At 38.4% G+C, this 25,235-nt stretch overlaps 1 protein-coding gene across 1 annotated transcript in view; it reads right to left on the reverse strand.

The window, feature by feature from the left end:
* The window catches only part of Nckap1 (NCK associated protein 1), a 78,268-nt gene that overhangs the window by 40,826 nt on the left and 12,207 nt on the right, over nt 1-25,235 (reverse strand). Inside the window, 9 exon segments of the mRNA XM_026789642.1 lie at nt 809-965; nt 3,255-3,303; nt 4,170-4,307; nt 8,486-8,576; nt 8,658-8,800; nt 9,464-9,520; nt 9,807-9,899; nt 24,123-24,233; nt 25,184-25,201. Coding sequence (XP_026645443.1) covers nt 809-965; nt 3,255-3,303; nt 4,170-4,307; nt 8,486-8,576; nt 8,658-8,800; nt 9,464-9,520; nt 9,807-9,899; nt 24,123-24,233; nt 25,184-25,201 — 857 coding nt within the window.

The following is a 25,235-nucleotide window of genomic DNA, read 5'->3' on the forward strand; positions in this document are numbered from 1 at the left end:
CTCCCGAGTGCTGGGATTAAAGGTGTGTACCACCATCGCCCAGCACGTTTTTATTTTTTTAACAACTAATAAAGCTTCATTTTGTCTCAACTTTATGAAATACTGAACTGGACATGAATATATACAAATTTCACTTTTTTCCCCAGTTACTTTATCCAACATATTCAGCTAAGTACAAGGAATTCTGGGGTATTTTATGTGCTTCTTTTTTTTTTGCTTTGCAGAGAATGATTAATATGTCATTTGGGCAGACTCTGCCATCAAGAACCATGATCCCTATGTGCCGTGTTGTCGGTCCTACTTTAAAGGCATTTTTTTGATTGGTTCAAATACTTTTATAAATACACTTTGTTCTTTACTGGGGGTGAGACAAGACAATCTCAGTGTAGCCCTGGCCATCCTGGAACTCACTCTATAGACCGAGCAAGCCTCAAAGTCAGAGATTTGCCTGCCTCTATTACCCAAGTGCTGGAATTAAACGCTAAAGACACCATGTTGGGAAATATACCCTATATTTTGTTTTCGTAATAATTATGTATAAAATCATGTGTGAATTAAAAAGAGAACATATTTCTCTATAACACAAAATTTGAAAGGGTAAGAAACCCTCAAGATTTTTAATTAGTAAAATTACCTATAGGAGCCATTGTCAGGATGTTGTTAAAAGCAACTTGCTAGGCTCAAAGACAGTCTAGGCCACACCTTCCTTGTAGGGTGTGGCAAACTCTCTAATCCCAAAATCTGTTACTAAAGACATTGCACTCATCACCTTCTCCTACCAAACATGAATAAAGCAAAAATACCATACCCCCGAATGTTTACAAATAAGTCTTCTGCAGCTTTGTGAATGTGGAAAACTTCGTCCCGAAAGAGAGAGAGGCAAGAGCTACTCTGAAGAGCAAGCTTCCAAAGGTTCAGTGCGGTAGCCTCCGTATTTAGCATCCCATGGCACAGAATAAAGCCAACTTCAAACACAAAGAAAAACAAGTACAAGTTAAAAGTACTGCAAACAAATTCCTCTGGTTACAATGTAACTTTCTGCGGATGGGGAAATACCCTCCATCACTGAATAGAGATTCCTAAGTGATTCGTATTGTATTACACACATGTGGGAATATACATATGTATATAAACAATACACACACACACACACACACACACACACACACACACACACACACACACACACACACACTTGGTTTTCCAAGACAGGGTTTCTCTGTGTAGCTTTGCATCCTGTCCTGGAACTCACTCTGTAAACCAGGCTGACTCTGATCCACCTACTTCTGCCTCCCAAATGCACCACCATTACCCAGCTGAACAATATTTTAAATTATCATTTTCTATATTCTGCAGAGTAAGTTCTTTGAAGATGCACTAACAAAAGGGGAAAATATCCTTTAAGAGGAGGTTATGAATGAAATTTTTAAAAAAAAAATAAACATTAAAAACACATTTTAAGCAAAAGATCAGAAATTAACACATACCATGGTAATCACTACAGCTGTTAAAGTAACTGAAAGATAAAAGTAATCAATTTTTGTAGTCACCAGAAGGAATACTAGAGTAATAATATTGCCTGTCTACTCATCTTCCCAGACACTACCCCACGTGGTTACTCTGTGAAGTAGTCAAGACTGTATCATTCTTTTACAGCTAAAAGGGTGAGTGAAAACCAGCAATACTAAAGTAGCAGAGGCAGGCAGGACATGGTGGGTCACATCCTTAACCTAACACTCAGAGGCAGGCAAGAAGTGAGTTCAAGTCCAGTCTGGTCTGCATAATGAGTCCCAAGCTAGCCCAGGATAGGCCAGGGGACTCTGTTTCAAGAAAAAGGGGGAGGGGTAGTCCAAGTATTAACTCTTAAAGTACAACATGCTCTCTTGACATGGATTCTAAGTATTTTTTACCTTTGGTTACCTAGTCTGGAAACCCCACACAGATGTTTAATGCTACACATATGTTTATAAATGCCCTCTCTAGCCTTCTACACCAATGCATGAAGCATGGTTCATTCATTCAACATTTACTTAGTACTTGTTACATATGCAAAGTCTCAATTTTTGTTGAAATTTTTCTTCTTCTCTATAGTTGCTCCAATTTTTTAAAACTAATTCCAAAGTCCTGGCTAGTTTTATGTCATTTAAACAAGCAAGTGTCATCTAAGACACAGGAACCTCAAGTGAGAAAAGGTGGAGCTGTAAGCAGCATGTAGGTTATTTTCTTCATTGATGATTGTGGGAAGGTACAGCCCACTGAGTGGAGGCTACCCTGGTCTTGGAAGCTATAAGGCAGGCTCAGCAAACACAGGAGCAAGCCAGTAAGCAGCACCCTCCATGGCCTCTGCGTTAGCTCCTGCCTCCAGGTTTCTGCCCTGAGTTTCTGCCAAGACTTCCCTCTGCAGTCAGGACATGTAAGGTGAAATAAACCTCCTCACCTTGTGTTTGGTCACAGTGCTTTATCACAGCAGCAGAAACCCCAACCAGGACACTTGTATGGTTACCTACCTAGACCCATTCTTCAGTCACAGCCAAACACAAGTGAAAACTAAGAATCATCCAGCAAAATCAACACTTCAAACACTTCACCTTTCTTTAAAATTAGTTTCATAGGTAAGGCACAGAAATGTAAACTTTTAAGAAAAAAATATTACTCTTAAAAATCTGAAAAGTAACAAAACTAACTAAAATGTCTAAGTACAGGTGGTATGTGCTAATAAATTCCTCTTTCATATTTAATGTTTCTGGAAGAATCAGTCTGTAATGATATTTTGTATACAGGTTGATTATTTCAAAATATGTAGTCATTTTAAGTGCAAACTTAATAATATCTAATTGTTAGATTATGCCAAATCTAACAAAACTATGGCTTTTATGTCTAATACTTGTTGAAAAAATTTCAGTCATTATTTTACTAAAGTATTAAAGAAAAATGGTCCTTCATCATAGCCGGAGAAACACTAATAGACAGCTGACAGTTAATACATCAGGAAAAAGCACAAACTACCGCAAACTATTCTCATGGTAACGAGCGGGGGATTAGCTCTCCCTGGTCTCTGTCACTGTGGAGCTGTGTGACCTAACTTTAGATTCCACACTTACTGACTACCCACATCCTGCTGGGATCAGCCTGGGGAATGAACGAGAGAGCGAAAGCACACAGGTGCTCACTACAGAGTAAAGGCAAGTCACCAGCTAGTTCTCACTGAAGCTCAAACCTAAGGGGTAATCCCAAAACTAACCCATTTTACTTACAAATAATCCATTTCTCCATTGCATCCAAGGAGAGGTATTCACAAGGCATCTTAAAAAAAGAAAGACACACCCGTGCTTAATATAAATTCTTTAAACAACTTCCTACTTAGTGTCTCTCTGCCTGTGCTATTAATTCTTATTGCTCAATTCTTGGTTCAAATACCACAAGAAATCTGAGACACTGGGTAAGAATCAATAATTATTTAAACCTGCAACCAGCAGAGGACAATGAGAACTGTAGCCTTTGCACATCCTCAACCATCTCTGAACTATACTGTTGCCAAACTGTCTCCTGGAGAATGGAAGTTTCCAATTTCTTGAGCTCACTTTAAGAGTTTGCATTTGTCCAAAAGATTTATTTTAGTCATGTGAAAAGAAACTGTGTGCCTGGATCCTCTCTCTACATCTCCTTCCACGTGAATCCATGGTCTGTGCGCTTTCTCTGTAACAGCAGCAGCCATGTTCATATGCTGAGAGTAATTTAAAAAATAAATATAGCAGATGATAATGATTTTCTCTAATTGGTAAGATTTGACAGGTTTGCTTTTTTCTTTATACTTGTCTACATCTTCAAGTTTTTATACAGTGACAGAAACAATGTTTTAAAATTACATTTATTTGTATGGGCAAGCATGCCCATGTTGGCTCTCTTATTCCACCAAGGCCTAGGAATCAAACTCTGGTTGTCAGGCTTGGTGGCAAATGCCTCTATCCACTGAGCCATCTCATCAGCCCAAAATAAAAAATAAAACGGTCATTTGTATTAACTTCAATTTTTTAGAGCTAAGGAATTTTTTAAAAACCCCTGTGTGATTTTTATGCTCATTTTATAATAAACCTGACAGGCCAGTGTTACTTAGAGAAAATGCAGTAACATGTTCAAATGATAAGTGACTGCACAGAACTGGACCGTACAGTGTCGGACTGGGCTGGGTTGAGCATTGTGCTGGGAGCACTGATGAGGCTCAACAACTGGGCATTTCTCCACTGCTCTGCTGAGAGGTTCCGTCTAGGGTACACCATCTGGAGAGAAATCAGTGCGTCTGAAAGAGACTGAGAAAACAAGAAATGAGGTGCAGAACAGTGTGCTTCCCCCTTCCATTTAGACTTCGGCCTCAAGGCTGTGCATGACTGACCCCCAACCATGCTCTATAATGGGTTTCAAGTCTCCTCTAAATCTGTTTCCTTTTGTTTTAAATACTGCGAAAGTTATAGTCTATATTCCCAGGCAAGATCTTTAATCAGAAAACCATGTTACTTTCTTTAAAACAGAACAAAACAGAACAATACTGCAGTATTTATTTATCTCCTGTATGGTGGTTTGACTCCATGTATGTCTGGGCACCATGTATGTGAATGATGCTCGCAGAGTTCAGAAGATCTCCAAGGATACAGGATCATCTGGGACGGGAGTTACAGGGTTTTAGCAGCCATGTGGATGCTGGGGGTTGACTGGGTCCTCTAGAAAAGCCAGCTCTCCAGCTCCACAAGCTACTTACTGAAAGGTTAAACTGTGTGCTACCTTGGGAATCTTCTTTATTTATATATTTCTTAAACAGTAGCACTGAACTCTCATGCTTAAGTTTAAATTAACGATTCTCACTAAAAGGAAAGGAGTCTGTGGTCACATGCCTAAAAGTCCATCCTTCCTTCCTTTTCTGACAGCTTTAATGTGCAGGGATTCATCTGTGTAAATTCAGAGACACGCCTGCAGAAGTCAGGGGACAACTCTGGGAGGTTAGTCCTACTCTTCCACCTTATTTGAGTCAGTGTTTCTTGGTATTTCAGTGCTTTATCAGGTTAGCTGGACCTTGAGCTTCTGGGGACTCTCTTAGCTCTGTCTCCCATCTTCTGTAGAAACATTAGACTACAGATGCCCTTGCTATTGCATCTGGCTTCTACATGGGCTCTAGGGATTTAACCTCATGTCTTCATTCTTGCATGGAAAATGTTTTTAACCACTAAGGCAGCTCCCTAACCCATAGCAAAGACTTTTCATTGTTTTTTGAAACAGGGTCTCACATATACCAAGCTAGCTTCAAAGTCACTATGTAGCTGAGGATGACTTTGAACTTCTAATCTTGCCTCCCCTTCCAAGGGCTAGGATAACAGGTATGTACATACAATTATGCTCAATTAAGTGGGAAGCTGGAGACGAAACTCATAGTTACTTACATACTAGGCAGGCACTCTATCAACTGAACTGCATCATTAGCCCTAGGAGTAAGTATTAAGATATCTGAGCCAGCTCTCCAGCCCATTTGGTGCTTTCTTTATTGCTAATTTTTGTTTTGTTTTCTTTGAGACAGGATCTCACTCTGTAGCCCTAGCTGGCCTAGAACTCACTATGTAGACAGGTCAGCCTCAAACTCATGAGACCCCTTGTTTTTGCCTTCCAAGCGCTGGGATTAGTGTGTGCCACCATGGCAAGCTGTTTCCTACTTTGTACTGTGTCTATCCCTGCCTAAGCCTAAGAACTCTGTAAAGGGCTTTTCTTTAACCAAATTGCCAGTTGAAAGGGATCTAGGTCTCCATTAAAATGTGTTTGCTTGATCTCTGCAAGAAGAAACCAGGAATCTTTATTAATTCTCACGTAAGATTCTGATGTAGTTAACTAAGAATGTTTTAAATTATGTGGTTAGTTTTTTAAAAAATGGCAGATAGATGATAGCTATTCTATTAATTACAAAACTGGGAAATATCATGGAACATAAGAAAAATCAACATTAGGAAACAACTAATCCAACTCAGATGAATACTGTTCCTAGGTAATTCACAATCATCTACTAAGTGCTAACGACTGCTCACTGTAACCACCACACTGTAGTCCTCAAACAGGCACACGGTCCTGCCACATCTTCTTTTCTAATCCCAACTGAGAACTTTCAAAGATGAAAGAACTTTAGAGAGGAGGGGAAAAAGAGTGTGCAGTAGTCAAATTAAAAACAAGCCTACACCGGATCAGAGAAAAATCAGAATGGACCTACAGAGGAAAGAAGGGCAGGGAAGACAATAGTGGTAAGAAGAGCAACAACTCGGCTAAGGAGCAGACAACACGCTTAGTGCTTGACTGACATCTCCACAAGTGGTAGTGTTACTTCAGTGTGATGACATTCATTAGCCTGTTTCAAACTCTTTCAAATTAATAACCTAATTAACTTCAAGATATTTTTTAAATATATGTAAAACTTACAGGTATAGGCTGAATATCTCTTAACTAGAATCTTGGGATCAGAAGTGACAGGTTTTTTTTGTTTGTTTGTTTTGTTTTGTTTTGGGGGGGGGGGTTGAGACAGGGTTTCTCTGTGGCTTTGGAGCCCGTCCTGGAACTAGCTCTGTAGACTAGGCTGGTCTCGAACTCACAGAGATCCGCCTGCCTCTGCCTCCCGAGTGCTAGGATTCAAGGCGTGCACCACCATCGCCTGGCTAGAAGCGACAGTTTTTAATTTTGGAATAGATATATATCCAATTTCAAACACAAAATATATTCATATGCCCTATACATTTACACAAAACTATAAAGCAACCTGAGCATAAGGTAAGGGGAATTTGCACATGTGATATCAGGTCAGTGCTCAGAAGAAAAATGCTTTAGACTTACGATATTTTAAATTTGGGGTTTTCAGATTATAAATGTTCAACCTACCAAATACAACTATACAAAGAAATTAAACTGAAAAAAATATCTTCAAATTTTCATGAGAAAACATTGAAAAATTCTTGATAATAACTGAATGTCAAGAAAAATTATAGCATCATAGAAACATGGCATTATTAACAAAGACTAGCAGAGCCTTTGTCCTGGTTTAGGCACTGCTGCCAAGGGTTTTACTTGGTCATCTTCCCCAGTCTTCAGTCTCCGCCTATAAATGATGAGGTTGGATGAGGCACCTCCTAAAGTTTTCTGGAAGCATGTAGGTCTGCAACAGACCCTGCTTGCAGGGTAGTTACCACGACAAGATTTCTTCCCACGAAATTTACTTCATTAAGAAATATCTTTCACCAGGTGATGGTGGCACACACCTTTAAAACCAGAACTTGCGAGGCAGAGACAGGCAGATCTCAGTGAGTTTGAGACTAGCCTGATTTACAAAGTGATGTCCAGGACAGGATTATTACCCTGTCTCGAAAACAAAAAAAAAAAACACACAACAAATATCTTTCAAAGACATTTCATACATTTTCCACAAAATCCTTGCCATCAAGAGACTAAGACACAATACAGCTAAAATTGAGTCAACACTGTAGCTCTAAAGTCTTTGGATGAAATATTATATAGTAAACTCATTTTTAAATGATTTATTGCATGTGACTGAAATGTATGTCTGTGCATCACATGTGTGCAGTGCCTGCAAAAGCCTTATCCTCTGGGACTGGAGTTACAGGTGGTTGTGAGCTGCCATGTGAATGCTGGGAATCAAACCTGGGTCCTCTGGAAGAGTCATCAATTCTCTTAACTGCAGAGTCATCTCTAAATTCTTTATAAAACTAAACTAATATTCTTTCAAGAACAAGCACACAGCCAAGGATGCTAGACTGAAGAAATCCCCGTAGCTACCTCAAGTCTAGTCAATCCCCATTTGAACCCTATCACATGCTCATGAAGGTGACATTGTTTGCAAAGCTGCCCTTGCACCTCCAGGCCTCACTGCAAACCCAGGAAACCCTCAGTTCTAATGTAGCACGCTGCTCCTGAACTGTTTCTAATGGCGTCCCTTCTAGTCTCCACCGCCTGCAGTCTGGAAGTCCCAATGAACCAGGACCATGGTCATGTCCATGTCTGACAGCAGTCTGACCTCTCAGGACACTCAAGAGTCAACCTTCCAGCCAGACAAATTTAATGCAATATTATGTATCTAAACTTTTTCTGATGAAGTGACCGCTTCGATTTTTATAACATCCATATGAGGTGACTGCTACTTTAAGATATTTTTAGTCAAAAGAAAAGTTCAAGACCATGAATATTGTTACGTGACGTACAATATTTCAGTGTACTGGCCGACCTGAGAGACCGCACTGCACTCTTTACTACACTCAATTTAACATTTAAATGAATCACTGCATTCCCAAGTCTTTACACAATCATGCATCTAAATCAATTACCTAACTCACAAATAAAAGTTATTCATAGCCATTATAATTTATACCCCCGAAGTAAGTTATTTCTTTAATTCCCCAAGCTTAAGCAATTCCTTACATGAACGGTTACACATCTAAAACATGGTTCTTACCTTGCTATGGGGGACAAATTCTTCCATCATCTTCTTTAAAGGGTTTTCATAGTCCACAATCATCTGACCAAGGCGTGGGTATTCTCGGTCACTTAGAACACACATCAAATGCAAGTGAGTGATAAGCCATCAGATCAAGAGCTTTACAAGAATCTGTGTGACGTCTGTCTACCTTGCTCCGTGAGTCATTTCATGTGCATAGTTGTAGAGTCCAATGATGGCCTTCCTTTCTTCAATCCGGGACAGCAATATCATTAATGTTGTATAGGTTACAGTCAAATCTAAGTAGTTTTTTGTTAAATCAAAGTTCACAGTCTAGGAAAAAAAAACCAAAAAGTTTAATTCCTACCTGTAAAACTCTGAAGCACACAAAAATCTACATACCATTTCTATAGCTTTGTGCCCATTTCTAGATTTCTAGCGTCTCTCTCTAAACATGTAAGATCTGGGTCTATGGCAGTAATGTTCTGTCTGTGACGCGATTTCATGGAAGAAAGAAAAGGACTTTGGCTATTGTATTCAAGCTGGGACGATGAAAAGGACAGAATCAGGAGGGGGGGGGAGGGAGACTGGTACCAATCTCATAAAGCAAAAAGAAGTATTGAATTTTTGATATTTTTACAATTAAGTTAATGGACACATTTCTTACCTCAACTATCTGTACCTACAAAATGTCATCCAAAGGAAAATTCTATCAATAATGACTATAGAAAAATACTGTTCAATTTTTTATAGTTTGGTGTATTAAGATAATATGCTAAATTTAACAGCTATTTTACAAATGAATTAAGACTTATATTCAATAACATACAAAAATATATGATAAAAGTTTCCTTTTAAAAAGTTATTCAGCAAGCCAAATAAATAATGCTATAATTTGTATACTCCTATAAAATGTTTCTTTAAAGAAAAATAATTGGTTCCCTGAGTTCTTTGGAAACAGAGAGAATTAGAAATTTTCCGCAAAATGATACTCACAATATCAAAGAAGACTTGGCAAACGTCAATAGTGTTCAGCAACTCACAGACATGGTCCTGAAAAGGAAAGCATAAACTAAACTCTATCGGGACGACTTTTGGAGAAGTGCTGAAAATGAAACCAGAGTTTCTGCATGCTTAGCAAGTATTCCTTCTACCACTGAGCCACACCTTCAGCCCGAAGTAAGTAACTTTTAAATTCAGAAAATACAAATGTATAAAGTATACTTTAGACTTTGGTTCTGGAAGAATTCTATTTTTATTACAAAAGTGACAATGCAATTTATACTGTTAATAAATATTCATTTTTGTAATCTTTAAGTTTACTTAGTAAAATACATACCTTAAATTCCATAACATCTACAAATGTAAAGTAATATAACGCCAGATTTTTCAGAATCTCTGATTTTTCTTTCTGTAGTTGTGCAAGCTGTTGCTGTAAAAACAAAATTAGAGTTTATTTTAGGAAAGAACTGAAGTATCAAGTTTCACTGCACACTATCTTTCTCATGGCTGCTATATGGAAGCACAAGCTTTTAGACTTCTAAATGATTAAGGTTTTTTCAAACCTAATCACTTGAGAGGGCAACCACTAATGCAATCAGCAGCTGACAGCGGGAGGCCATAAAACAGGCCAAGGCGGATTAGTACCAGACTGCACTACAACAGAAAACTGGAGATGTTAGGAGAAAATACGTCAGATGAACACTTTAAAAAAATTAAAACAAATGATTATGTCCACTAGAAATGGGAGAAAAGAAGATGTAAAACATTACAGCTTACACTACAAAAACCAATATGCTAGATAAATTTGGAACTTACCAAAAAGAACATCCAGGCAAAGCCACGTTACGCATGCAAAATAAAATGTAGATACAAACATAAAATACAGTAACGGTGCCCTGATCAGACCCACAGAACACAATAATATTTTAAACAAAAGCAAAAATCACAAGAACAAAAAATAAATGAAAAAAAAGCAAGACTACAGAGTTCAGACACGAGAGAAGGAAGTGTGAAGTATTACAGTCAGCTGGATTACTGAGCTAACAAGTACCACCTTCCCTAGGAAATCAACTACTGCCATCATCTCTGGGAAACCCGTCCTTTTTGATGCCTTATTTAACAGTGTGCCCAGGCAGCCATCCAGAGCCTGGATATTCTGTGTGTTGTCTAACGATTATCACTTAGAGTCTCATTAGAAAGGCGGAATCTCTGCCCCTCCTCAGGCCTGCTGAGTAAGAATCTGCCTTTTAAACAACATAGCTCGAGTGATCTAAATACCTGAGAAATGTCTGAGAAGCACTGAGGACATGAGAAAACTACAAGGCAGCATTTAAAAATGCCCAACATGGTACCAAAAGTCCACACCATGTCCAGGTCTTATAAGGTCATGTATACTTACATGGGAGCACTAGGAGACATCCCCACACATAACTATATTGAGCCATTATGGTAAGTCAGAAAGTTTACAAAACTAAGCCTAACATCATTAAAAGTGTCTTCCAGAAAAGCTGATTGAAAACAGCAAGCAGTCTGGCAAAACACCCTAAATACCTCTGTGTAAGGACATTTAAAGAAGGAATTATGTCTGGGAAACATGAGTAACTCAATCTTCTTTCTCCCCAAAAATATGAAAAAAGTTATACACCTGCAGTGATGTGTGTGTCCTCCCTCTATGAGAAGAGTTAACTATTTTGTATAATATGTTTCAAAACAATTCCCTGTCTCTCTGTATTCTTCAGTTCTATAAATTTAGTTCCAATGTACAATAGAGAAAAGGCTCAAAAAACAAGATATGAAAAGCCAGGTGTGATGGTATATGCCTTTAATCCCAGCACTCAGAGGCAGAGACTGGTGGATCTCTGTGAAAATCAGGCCAGCCTGGTCTATATAGTGAGTTCCAGGACAGTGAGAGCTATGTAAAGAAACCCTGTCTCAAAAGAACAAAAACCAACCAAACAAAAAGATATGAAGAGCATAATATGGCTGCTCTGGGACTTTTTAATCCCAATTTATTTTAATTCCTCTAAGGCAAATATTAACAGTGCCTTCCTTTCCACCTCAACACCCTAATCTGCAGTTAATGACATATCATGCTCTTATAAACCTTAATGATCTTTTACACAAACCTTCATTTCATGTATCAAGAAAGTAATATATATTTATAGTTTTTTATAAAATTATTATGACTAATTTTTATAAAATTACATGTACTACCTATAAGACCCAAAACAAATTTAGCAAAGTTAATCATCTACTTAAAAACAGCCAAGATGAGAAATCTCCTCCTTCTCAAATGTGTTCTATTTTCACCTACCATTTCCCTTTTCGATAACAGAAGCCCCTTAGTCTAAATTTCTCCTTTAATTTTCCCAAAGCAAGTATTACTAGGTTCAGTATCAGCTACAGTGACTACACGGGAGGTTCCAAGTGAGGGAGTTTTTAATGCTCTCTACAGCCTGTCCCTTTACTTTTCCAGACTCAATCTCCCTACATCCATCCACAGACTACACAGTAAACAAATTCTGCTATCTTCTATGCACAGTTCATGATTTCTAACTGTTTCCCTATAGAGCTATCCAAATCCCACTATCCTAAACCACTCATCTTAAATGCGGACACCATTTTCCAGAAACCACCCTTGACTGCACATCTTCCCTCAGCACAAACCCTTCCTCCTGAGGGCAGGCACTGCTTTCTAGCTTGTCACTGTAATCCCAGCAATAGAGACAGCCAGCACTCAAGACTCATGGCTTTAGTTTGCAAACACAGCTCTACATACCAGGAAGTATCCAATCCAAATGTCTTAAATGAAGGATCATAATGACAGACTACGTATTTGGGAAGAAATGCTTTTTAGACAGTCCATCTCCAATATTACAAACAAAAAAGGGTAAGTGGCTTATTAACAGCTCAAAGTCTAACACCTTCATTACCACGTGGAAACTAATCGGTAGACTTAACCAAAGCAATTGTATAAATTGGCACGTGACAATACTGGATAGTGGCTAACACCTACACACTGTGTATTAAATGTTAGGAGAATAATAAAGGAGGTTCCAGACCATTACTCCAAACAAGCAAACACTAACTATTGTATCATTAATCCCAACACTACTCAGTACGCAGACTAAACCTAAACAAGGATTTGCTGAGTACGCACTGGCGTCCAGTACTCATCTAGTATTTTAAAGCATCATATGATTCTACCTACTGGTCACAATTAAGTTCCCTATTTAGTGAAAATAAACTTCATAAAACCATGAATGAAAGATGTCAAACAATATAATTCTCAGGCTTCAACTACAAGGGAAAAAAACAGAAAGAAATACATTTTTGTTTTCAAAGTGAATGATAAACCTAAAAACAATTAATGCCAGGTTCAAAGTTGGAGATGATTTAAAACATGCACGTGCAATAATTACTGGTGTTGTTATATAGCAGAATATTACAGAGGTACTACTTGAAAATCATGGATTCAACAACTGAAAAGCCTATTCATGTGATACATGAAAATACTTTAGCAAAACATTTGTATAATGCTTTCATTATGTTTTCTGGCCCAGTGCCATTGTCCTTAATATTAAAATAGGTAAGCAAAATCTGAAATAGAGCATACATAAGACATGGAAATTGCATTTTTACACTGAATATCTTGTTCGTTAATCTCAGTTGAATTAAGATAGCATTTTTCAGACAGACAAATGTAAACTGAAATTTAGCATTTGCTACTTTTTGTTACTTTCTAAGAAAGGCATTAGTAAATTCCTGAAGGAACCAACACTTAGCAGGACTAACTCACTAATCTTTAACACAAAAGAACATGGCTAGAGGTGTTAAGTACACTTATCACCTTCATTACTGAAGTTGCTGTATATATACATATGTTTCTTGGTCTAGCTCATTGCTCTCAAAGGAAAAACGTTGGGTTGTACAGTGACACGCATCTGTGATTCCAGCAATCAGAAGCTAAGGCCGGATTGAGAGTTCCAGCCCAGCTTCATCTTGTTTCAAAACTATGCCAAAAACAAAACACAAAACCAGAAAAGGAAGAAGCCTAGTTTCAGGAAAACTGTTCAGTGTCTTGGTAAGAGTCCATACTATAATTTAAATAAGAAAGGGCTCATATGCCTTTCTGAACTGCCCTAGCTCCCACTCCCTAACTGGTCTCTGGACCTGTGCTCCTCAGGCGTGTCCTCAGGGCTCAGCAGAGTGTGCACCTGAAGGCACAGCACACACACACACCCCTTGAGAAAAAACAGTTCTAATGGAGGTCATGCAATGCGCTACAGTGGGAAGGGCAGTGAGAGCTCTGTGATCCTTAAAACTTTATGTCCGTCTAATGTTATTTCAAAATAAAGTTTTAAATTTCAGTAATCTCCTGGCATGCTTAAAATAAAATATAATCTCGGGATGGAGAGATGGCTCAGAGGTTAAGAGCATTGCCTGCTCTTCCAAAGGTCCTAAGTTCAATTCCCAGCAACCACATGGTGGCTCACAACCATCTGTAATGGGGTCTGGTGCCCTCTTCTGGCCTGCAGGCATACACACAGACAGACTATTGTATACATAATAAATAAATAAATATTTAAAAAAAATAAAATATAATCTCACAGGCACCTGACGTTTTCTTTCTCAATAGCCCCTACGTGCAGTAGCCAGCATACTGGCCCTGGGGCATGCCACCAACCTCAGAGATTGTGCCTCTGCTTAGTCACGTCTGGACGTCCGTTGCTCACTTCTCAGTGAAGGCCACACTGCTAAGGGCTACTGGTCTAACATAAGCTTCCTTCCTACTAGTCGCTAACTCAGTGGCTCTCAAATGGCCCTTTCACAGGGATCGCATGGCAGATATCTTGTGTATAAAATATTCACATTACAATTCATAACAGGAGCAAAGTCACAGTTGTGAAGGAGCAACAAAAATAATTATTGTTGGGGTCACCACAACGTGAGGAACTGTATTAAAGGGCCACAGTGCTAGGAGGGGTGGGAAACACTGCTCAAAACCCTTCCTTGCTTCCTATTTCTTTCTCACACTGTAGCGGCATTTCATTTGTATTTTAATAAATAAAACCTGCCTGAGGATCAGAAAAGTAAAACAGCCGCCCTGGTCAGCCTTACAGACCAGGCAACAATGATACACACCTTTAATCCCAGTAGCCATACTAGCTGGTCATAGAGATCAGGCAGCAGTGGTGCAGGCCCTTAATCCCAGAACTACAGAGGATATAGGGCAGGAGGAGACAGCTCTCAGACACAGTCTCACTCTGAGATCCCTGGAGGCAGGATAGCCATTTTGGACTGAGGTGGAGGTGAGAGACGGTGGCTGGCAGTTTTGCTCTTCTGACCTCCAGGTTGAAGCCCAATATCTGTCTCTGGGTTTGTATTAACCGTGCTTCACGCACTCATCTCAAGAAGAAAGTGCACACTTATCCACTTTGTCGTCTACCACGTCCACCTGAACGAAGCTCTACAGGAATGGGGGCGGGGCTGTTTCCTCAGAGCTCCAGCATCTACAGCCTGAGTGATTCTCAAGATTCCCGAAGGAAAAACATAAAGAAGGCCTTAACTTAAACTTTCCTGCTTACTAAATGAACTCAAAACCTGGTATACGTTCATTTCCCAGGTGAGCGTATCTTAACATATACAGATATACAGTGACTGAATTGCTTTATTAAATCCCCAAAACTGGGCAAACTATTTGATCATGTCATTCCAGAACAGATAACTATAAAAGAAAGAAGTAACTAAAAAAATGGTTTGTGCATACCAACAAATAAATCTTTTAAAGTTACCTGAAAATTCAAAATAAAACAAAGGTTTTGTTCCTTTTTTTTTTTTAAAGATCATAGGATCCTACTAAAAGTTCTCCATATATAATTGATTTGGACAGACTGGCTGACCAGCAAGCTCTGATAGTCTCCCTGTCTCTTGAGGCCACCCTCCTCCCCCAGCACTGGGGTTACAGATACGCACTACCATGGCCAGCTTTTACACATGTGGTTGAGATCCAAACTTGAGCCACTGAGCCATCTCCCCAGCTCCTGCCCCTTAGGCACTGTATTTTTAAGGTTTTTATTTCTCTCCCTTCAATAATCATGTTTCCAAGGAAAAGTAGTACCCTTTAATGCATAATGTGTTTAAATTACATATATTCCTGTAGAACTAAGAAAACTCAACTAGCTGAGCTATGAAGCAGAAAGCCCCGTGAATAAACTTCAGTGATTAGAGAATATCACTTATTTCCAAAGATTATACATTTGTATAATTTTAGTATATTTATACTTATTAAGCCACCAACCCTATTTAGCTTAGTAGATCTCCATCATTCCAAAAATGTTCCCTGTGCTCATTGGCAATTAATCTAGGTTTGACTCTCAGCCCAGTGCAAATAATAATTGTTTCCTGTCTCAATAAACCTCCCCTTTTCTAAACACTTCCTGTAGCACAGACTCAAACAGTGTGCACAGCTTGGTTCATTGACTCCCTCACTTAGTATAATGTCCTTAATGTTTAGTTGTAGCATAACTGTGTATCAGTAGTGTTCTTTGAGCCTCCAGAAATTCAGTTAGGAATAGGGAGTGTTAATCATGTTTTGTTTATTCATTAGTCAGTTAGTTGATGGGGATCTGATCTGTTGCCAGTTTGGAATTATGAATAATCAGTGCTGCTACAACATATCTTATAAAGACATTTTTTATTTTGTTAGAGAAAATTTGGATTTTCTTCAGTTAGACCTGCTTTCTTTCCTAGTTTTCAGTTGAGACAGATAGCCAAGTGAATGAAATTTGATTGCTAAATAAATCATTCCTTCTTTGTGAACAAATACTGCAATGAAGCACGAGTCACTGTGGGAGAACTGAGGAAAAGTCTGAAGACAGACTACTAAATGAACTATGAAGGACAGTGAGGGATTCACTAGACGTGTTTGGTGCCAAAGGTATACACACAGTTGAGAAGCCAGTTCTACAACTATTTCTAGGGAGAAATTCAAAGATGGTGGGAAGCTATACTTCCCACATTTGCTTCAAGCCACTCACCAACTGGTAACAACAGGAAAGGGTAAGGTCTTGTGCTGTGCACACAGGAAGAAAGGCCACAGCTGAGTGCTGTGGGGATAGGGAGCCTGATGGAGGAAGGTCATGAATTATCTGGGTACATACTAACGGGGCAGAATGGTAGTTTCCTTAATTGGAAGCCAAAAACAAAATTATAAAATTTATCTTTTAAGTTATCGTGGCTTCTTTTAAGACATCTATCATTCTTGGGAAGCTTGGAGATGTTAGATGACATTAGAGAGAGAGAGAGAGAGAGAGAGAGAGAGAGAGAGAGAGAGAGAGAGAGAGAGAGAGAGAGAGAGAATATACCTCCACCAAATCTCTGAGCTCAGAGGCTCCCTTGACTAGTCAACTCATCATCATAGCCTAGTTCCCTTCTTGTCCATCTTAAGTTTAAATGGCCCATCACTGCAACTACCCCTGGTTTCTCTCCCTCTTACAAGTGCCTGATGAAGCCTACAGTAAGAGAAAGCAGATACACACACTGACTTGATCACAACCTAACTCCATCATCAACAGGAGCTGAGCCAGGACACCACTTCAGTTTCTCCTATCATGTCAGCCTCTCTCTGTCCTCAATGGTTAACACACTTTCTCAAGTCTCTTAAAATCCCAACAATGCTCTCTTTGATTCTTATCTTACTCCTAACTCTAACCTGAGTTCCAGATTAAAACGCACAATTTTTTTAACTGTCTCATTTTATTAAGAAAACTTCCCCATTTTAAGTAAAGAGGTAGTTCAAAGTATGTCTAACATACAACGGATATAGAACGGCCATTTATGGCTGAAATCAAATGTTCTGAGTTGTTTGTTTAGGACAGTATAGAAATGGTGACACTAGTCGCCTTTCACACATCCCTAAAGCAGAGCCACACCTGCTTTACCTCAGTCACTTCAGTTTGTAAACGTACAATTTGTTGCGGTGTCTTTACTCAGTTCTTTGTGGGCCTCTCAACCTAACACGTTACCTGCTGTACACGACCCTCCACTGTGCCCATCTTTCTTTAGTTTCCTCTCCCCAGTAAATACCGATATTTGTTTAAAACCATCAGGTCTTCTTTCTTGTTGTTATTTAAAATAATATTATTGTCTGTGTTATTTCTCACTAAACTGAAATTCTTTTAGCTTTTAGAATTAAAGTTCAATTTAATTAAAACCAACACTCTATCAAGCTCCCATCAGGAAATACATGCACTCATACTGAAGTACACCGCCAAAGTTTATAATACTGTATATCATGACGACTCCTTCTAAACCCAAGTTTACTTGTGATCTATATCTCCTGAACATCAGAGTTATATCTCCCAGACAACAGAGATTCAAAAATGAGGGAATGGTTTGGTCCATAAAGACAGATATGTGAGATGCCAGAGAGAAATACTGGTGTGGTTTACTCCCCCTGTTGAAGAATGAAAGGAATAGCAAGTGGGGAGATTAGAAAACTGAAAATCAATGTTTGGCTTATGACAGACAGTACTTGTCTCAACAGACAACGTACACCTGAATGAGGTAAGTTCATGAGGCTGTGTAGAGCTGAAGACAGCCCCAAATAACCAGCCTGCAGTTTTATAAACGTGAACAGAGACTATAAAGATTCTAGTTTAAACAAGCAAGTTCCATGGTAATGGCTCAGGGCAGGGAACACAATAGAAAGGAAAAAAGAATACTTTTCAATACTAGAAACAAAGTCTGCTGCCCAACATGGAGCTGCTCAAAGGATAGCAGACATTCAAACCACAGAAAGCAGCATGCTAGTTCATCAAAGCCACAGACGCAATGGGGAGGGGTCACTTGGAAACCTGCTGGCTCTAGGTAAACCAAGGAATCAAGGAGGTAAGGTAACAATAGCTACTGTTCTTAAAATCACCTCCCAGAGTGCACTGAATGCTTTAAGGCAAATTCAACTCCTTCAGATGGGAATTATTTTCATTTTAGACAGAAGAAAAATGGCGCCTCTAGATGCCAGATGTTTCCTGAATATCTTAGCTGGTCCATAACCTCGGTTCCGATTTCAAAGTTCACCCTAACCACTACACCATCCTCACAGCTGAAACCACGGCAAACCAAGAAAAGCCCTTTGACTCTTGATACCTGCCTAATAAAAAAATGTTTTCTATCATAAAAAAAAAAGAAAAGAAAAGAAAAGCCCTTAAGGGCTGCCTAGGAAGGAATTTAAGTGTTTTATCATTTCCTTCAACCTCCTTCACACAGTGGGCATATCAAAGGCAGTCCTGCATCTACCAAAACCACTACCACACCAACAGACTTCGGTTTTTAAAGCTGGGGATCTTACATCATTAATGAGAGTTAATTTGCTTTTTTTTTTTTTTTTTTTTTTTTCGAGACAGGGTTTCTCTGTGGTTTTGGAGCCTGTCCTGGAACTAGCTCTTGTAGACCAGGCTGGTCTCGAACTCACAGAGATCCGCCTGCCTCTGCCTCCCGAGTGCTGGGATTAAAGGCGTGCGCCACCACCGCCTGGCTTTAATTTGCTTTTTAAAAAGCACTGGGATTTTTTTTTAGCTTAAAAATATTTTGTGTCCTCATAGTTCTAAGGCAGTATTTAATATAAGTGAATGTTGGTACTAAATAGGCTTGTTCTTCATCAAATATTTGATATTCTCTATTATCAAGCACCAGGGATTAAAAAAGTGTTTAAAAATGTGAGTTTAAAGAGAAAATAATTTTTCTGTTGCATAGCCTCTTGTAATATTGTGCTTCCCTAAGAAGAAATATCTATAACTTAAAATATTTTTCTTTGGTTGAAAATATGATTTTAAGCCGGCGGTGGTGACACATGTCTTTAATCCCAACTCTTGGGACACAAAGGCAGGCGGGATGTCTGAGTTGGATGTCTGAGTTTGAGGCCATCCCAGTCTATAAAGCAAGTTTCAGGATAGCCAGGGATATACAGAGAAACCCTATCTCGAAAAACCAAAAAAGAAAAGAAAATATGAAAATTTGGACAGTTTGAAATTAAATGAAATATAACAAAATATACAGCCCAGCACAAATAAAGACAAAATAAATGGCTACTATAATTATAAAATCAGTTTGTTATGATGAAATGGAATTTCATCAGCTTACTTTGAAGTATATGAGGCATATGCTTTCAAAGTATTTTGAAAACTGTCTGTTTTCTGGTCCAGAATCCCTGTGTCACCTTTGTTAGCCTCTACACACCAACAATGTCCTTGTTCTTAGACCCTAAGATAAATTCTATACATGTCTGGCAGTGATTAATATTTTCCAATTATACTGGGAAATAAAATATTATACACAAATGCATAAAGAAAATTTTTGTAGTAACAGAATTTTTTTCATTCTTTTGTTTGTTTGCATTCTGAAACATGGTTTCATGTTGCCCAGGCTGGCTTAGAATTTGTAACTGTGAATGTCCTTGACCTCCTAATCTTCCTGCATCTAAGAACTGGGATTACAGGGTAGTAATTTTCTTATTTAAAAAAAAAAAAGAAGAAAAAAATTAAGTTAAAAGTATTTGAAAAAAATAGCAAGAATTTAAATATGCACACGTGAATATTTAAAATTTTCCTATGAACAGTAGTATTGTTCTAAATGGGTTTCCACTGTATTCCTCACACTGGATCAGAATAGATTTCAGACATCTAGAAGAAATGCAGACATCTTCACAGCTGAACTTTCAGGATAATGGAAATTAATAGTTCAATAAGTTAGACAGTCTGAAATTAAATGAAATCTACCAAAATACACAGCCTAGCACATACAAAGACAAAATAAGTGGCTACTATAATTATAAGACCAGTAGGTTATAACAAAACTTCATTTCATCAATTTAATCAGAAGCATATGAGGCATTTAGTTCAGTACTATAGCTGGGGAATGGAGGCACCTCATTCTTTGGTACAGTTTTTTCTCCCTAAATCCAGAACTTAATACACAGTAACTGTGCACAAAGAGCCCTGAATAACAAGATGGAAATGGCGAGGATGCACTACCTAACACCCCACTGCCAACAGCAGCGCTCTCTGACAGAACCCCTCAAGGCTGTGCTCATGGCTTCCACCAGAGTTAAAAGGCTTAGAGAGAAGAGGAGGCCAGTTACTAAAGAAGAGACCAAAACCAGAAACAGTCTCAGCTGCAATGTTGTAAGAGTAACCTTTCTCGTAAAGAATCTATTTTTGAAACTTCAAAAAACTTTTGCTTAATTTTCATGAAAACAATCTCTGTTCTTGAGTTCCTTTCCTCAAATGGAGGACAGTACTACCTGTAAAGCAGGAATCAAGCACAGTGCCAACTGTGGGCACACACGAACATGTTCTGTGGCACAAGATGACAGGGAAGAGCAGATGGAAATCTGCCACTTCCCATGAATCCCAGACACTGCCATTCAAATCTTTAAACTTGCATTAACTAATTTTTGTTTGGAGACAGAGTTTCACTATATAGCTCTAGCTGGCCTGAAAATCATTTTGTAGAACAGGCTGGCCTCAAACTCAAGAGATCGCCTCCCTCTGTCTCTTGAGTGCTGCAATAAGATGTGTAACCTTCTTCATTAACCAACAACTTCGTATTTCCTAATCTAAACTAGCTAGGAGTCTATCACCACTATTTAGCAGACCCAGACTAAAACTGATACAAGACCTCTCAAAGAGTCAACACAGGCGAATCTCTGTGAGTTCAAGGCCAGCCTGGTCTGCAAGAGCTAGTTCTAGGACAGGCTCCAAAGCTACAGAGAAACCCTGTTTTGAAACCCCCCCCCAAAAAAGGAAAGAGTCAATACATAATACACTGTGAACAAACAAAAAACAAGTAGCACAGAATATCATCTACGGAATAATTGTCAAAGCATATGACAAACAAGCTCTGCAGAGTAAACTGTACATATAATCCTAGCAGTTAACATCATGTTATCAATTTAAAGGTTCAACACAGAAAAAATGCATATCACAGCAGTTTACTCATAAAATGAGCACTAAAAGTAAACTAAGTAGGGGGCTGGAGAGATGGCTCAGCGGTTAAGAGCATTGCCTGCTCTTCCAAAGGTCCTGAGTTCAATTCCCGGCAACCACATGGTGGCTCACAACCATCTGTAATGAGGTCTGGTGCCCTCTTCTGGACTGCAGGCATACACACAGACAGAACACTGTATACATAATAAGTAAATAAATAAATATTTTAAAAAAAAAGTAAACTAAGTATATATATGCTTACACACAAAAAATGTTAATAATACTCTATTATTCATGGTCAAGAAAAGGAAAACAATACAAACATCTATCAGTTTATGAATCCATAAAATATTTTACATTCACAGCAGGATAATTTTCACAATAATAAGAGGTGAAGTGTGAAATCTGCTAGCATCTGGATAAACCTGGAAAGCACTTACTAAATGGCAGAAGCAAGTCACAAAATACTCCGTGTCATGATTATCTTTACATAAGAGTTCTAGAATAGGCACAGACACTGAATAAATACATCAGTGCTTGCCTAGAACTGGGAGGCTGGCCGGGAATCAGGGATCACGAATGCTCAGGAAGCAGAGTCTCTTCTGGGTGAGTAACTGTTCTAAAAGTGACAGAGTTGTTGAATACATTAAAAACATGAACAGTTTATTTCGTGTGAGCCAACAATAGGGTACCTGTGACTCAGAATGACTCTGGGAAGACACTAAAAACCTTAATCCTCACACTTCAGAGATAAATTGTACAGCATGTGAAATATATCAATAGTGTTTATCAAATTTTATGCTTTTAATACTGAAAAAGGAAGAAATACTATTGAAGGACAAAGATCAGCAGAGTAGTATTATTACTAGTGTCTGCCAAGCATATTGAGAACAGTAAAAACTATTAAATGGCTATTAAGAAAATGTTTATTATTATTAAACAGTTAATATGTACCTAATCAGCTCCTAATAAGATCTCATATTCAGTAAATGTGCCATATGAAAATTACCATGCTAAATTAAGACATTTTCACGTCAGATACTTTATAGAAACAAGCAGGCATATACAGAATTAAGTGACAGATTTCCACTAAAACTCTGTCATTTCGGATGAGTTCATAATCTCTCAAATGAGAGCAAATTACTGTTCACACCTAACACTTGGCCTTTCCGCAGAGACTGTGAAAAAGTCTCAATGCAGTCCTGGGGGCCTGGAACTCCCTATGTAGACCAATCTGGCTGCCTGCCTCTGCCCAAAACAGCGCACTACTACACCTGGTAGATTATGCAACTGTTTTACTTTGCAATGCAAACAAATACAAGTTTTCTATTTACTTTGTTTTAATTTTTGTTTGTATGGAAATTATTCAGTGAAATACCATCATGCTGGCTTCTTTTTTTAATTAATCTTATTAAATAACTGTCTTTTAAAAAGTGTGTGCTTTGAAAATAATTTTTCTTATCAGGATCTCTTTACACAATCAATCAGTGGTACACACCTTTAATCTTAGCACTTGGGAGGCAGAGGCAGGAGGATCTCTATGAGTTCGAGGCCAGTCTGGTCTACAAGAGCTAGTTCCCGGACAGGATACAAAGCTACAAAGAAACTCTGTCTCGAAAAACCAAAAATAAATAAATAAATAAATCCCTAATACATAAATACATACAATCTTTTATAAAATTAAGATTTTTACCAACCCAAACTTCTACAAAAACAGACTTAAAAAAAAAGTATTTAAAAAGCATAAGCAACCTAAACCAGTACCTGACTTATTTTTATTAATTCTGACTAACATTTCTCTCTACATTAAAATGTTTTAAGCATTAGAAACAAGAGAAATATAAACCTACGATACATATCATTTGAGGATATAACGTGACAAACTACCTTTTAAATAGATTCTCAAGACCGGGGCACTCATAAGAAGAAATTGCTAGACTAAATTTTTATAAAGCAAAAAAGAAAGTAAGGGTTGCAGTATGGGAACATCAAGGAAAAATAAAAGCAAAATGATGACTTGTGAAAAGATTCCAAGTCAATAAAACTTTTATAAGTATGTTACAGTAAAACAAAATTCTGAAATTGGTTATTTCTATGATTACTCTAAAAAACTGCCCCAAATAAACACAGTAGAAAGATTAAATATGACCAAACTTTATGCAAAAAAACTTTCACATAGGAACTAATATGGGAATAAAGACCTTATACCATAACCTCACTAACTTCCAGAAATGCTTTTGGAAGCCAAGAAAATGCCAGGGAAGCAAATACAACTTAAAAGCAAAATCAGCTATTTATGAAAGCAGTAAGAGCTTTGTGAAGCCACTGCCAACCTCCAAAGAAAATTACGTTAATGATATAAGGATAACAAGATGCCCCAAGTAACCACACACACATCTGGAGCACTGTTTATCTTCTATGCATTAACTTCAAAAAAAAAAAAATAGTGTAAGAAATTACAATTTCACTTTTCTGCATAACATGTAGCTAGAAGTTTTTCTAATTTCAGAGATATGAATACTGTCTTTAAAAGCATTTAAGCAAGGTCTAAAATCTGTGCATGAAATGCTGCACACAGCATTAGGTTAATGGGAGAAACAACACCCCACTGAACACTGCTCTTCTCACACACAGGTGGCACCAAGGAGAAAATCGGGACGACTTACATTGTTGTTGCGCGTCTCAACAGCAGGAAATTTTCTGACTATGAACTTCACAGCAGACTCCAGGTTTTTGTCAATAAGGTAGGAAGGTTTAGCCTTGGGGTCTCCACATGCCTAAAGAGACAACAGCAATGAGAAAAGTGAAATCTATCTTCCTAAAATCAAGAAGAATAGCACATCTGAAATCAGAAATTAGGAAGATTTATTGTTTTGGTGAGCAGGTGATAAAATGAACAGGCAAAGTGCAGGGATTGTCACAGCTGAAATATGCGATGGGAGACAGTACAGAGATGTTCTTCTACTGAAAAAAACGCATGGAAAGTTTTAAAGCAGTTAGCGCAGAACAGCAGTGAAGGAAAAAGCTCAAACCTAAAAAAAGGAAAAGAAATGAAAAACCTTTTTGGTTTGAGGTAGGATTGTTTTCATCTGGCGCTAATAAGGTATTACAAAATTAAATATTAAGTAAAATGTTTCTGAGTGTTATAAAATGAAGGCTTATGTTTGAAAATGTCTTTCCAAATGGTTTCCTCATTCACTGTCAACATTTTAATACACAAGAGCCCTAGTTCAAAAGAACTGGAAGCTGCTCACACTGAAGCTGGCCTACACTCCTAATGTGTACTGCCTGCTCCTCTGGACGTCTGCGTCACAACACTGTGTCCCCTCACACCAGCAGCCCCTGCCCCTGCCCGTCCTCTCACAAACACGGAATGCTGGGACTGTCCCCATCCGGTGACCTCACAGTGCAGCCTCCTCTGCACCACACCAGTGCTACTGGGAAGGCTAACAGCAGAACCAACAGAACAGTGCGTCAGCTAACTGCTTGGATGAGATGCTTTTTCTTAGGAAAAACATTAAAAATTGTATCATTCTTGCTTTTCATTCCATTTTTAAAGCATATGCTTTCCCAGTGATGTCTGCCATGTGTGAGGGGTACAGTACTGTAACCTGACCTTCTGGTTTACTATGGCTATGTTGTGGATTACAGAAAGAGAAGTTATGAAACATGAGACTGATCTGAAAGCGGGCAAGCGGGCAGAGGGAAGGTGAAAAGCTTTGCAAACCTTCCAAACTTGTCCTTGCTGGGGAAGCATTGTAATAAAAAGAGAGAAAATT

The sequence above is a fragment of the Microtus ochrogaster genome, chromosome 4 (genome assembly GCF_000317375.1).
Source record: "Microtus ochrogaster isolate Prairie Vole_2 chromosome 4, MicOch1.0, whole genome shotgun sequence".
Taxonomy (NCBI): Eukaryota; Metazoa; Chordata; class Mammalia; order Rodentia; family Cricetidae; genus Microtus; species Microtus ochrogaster.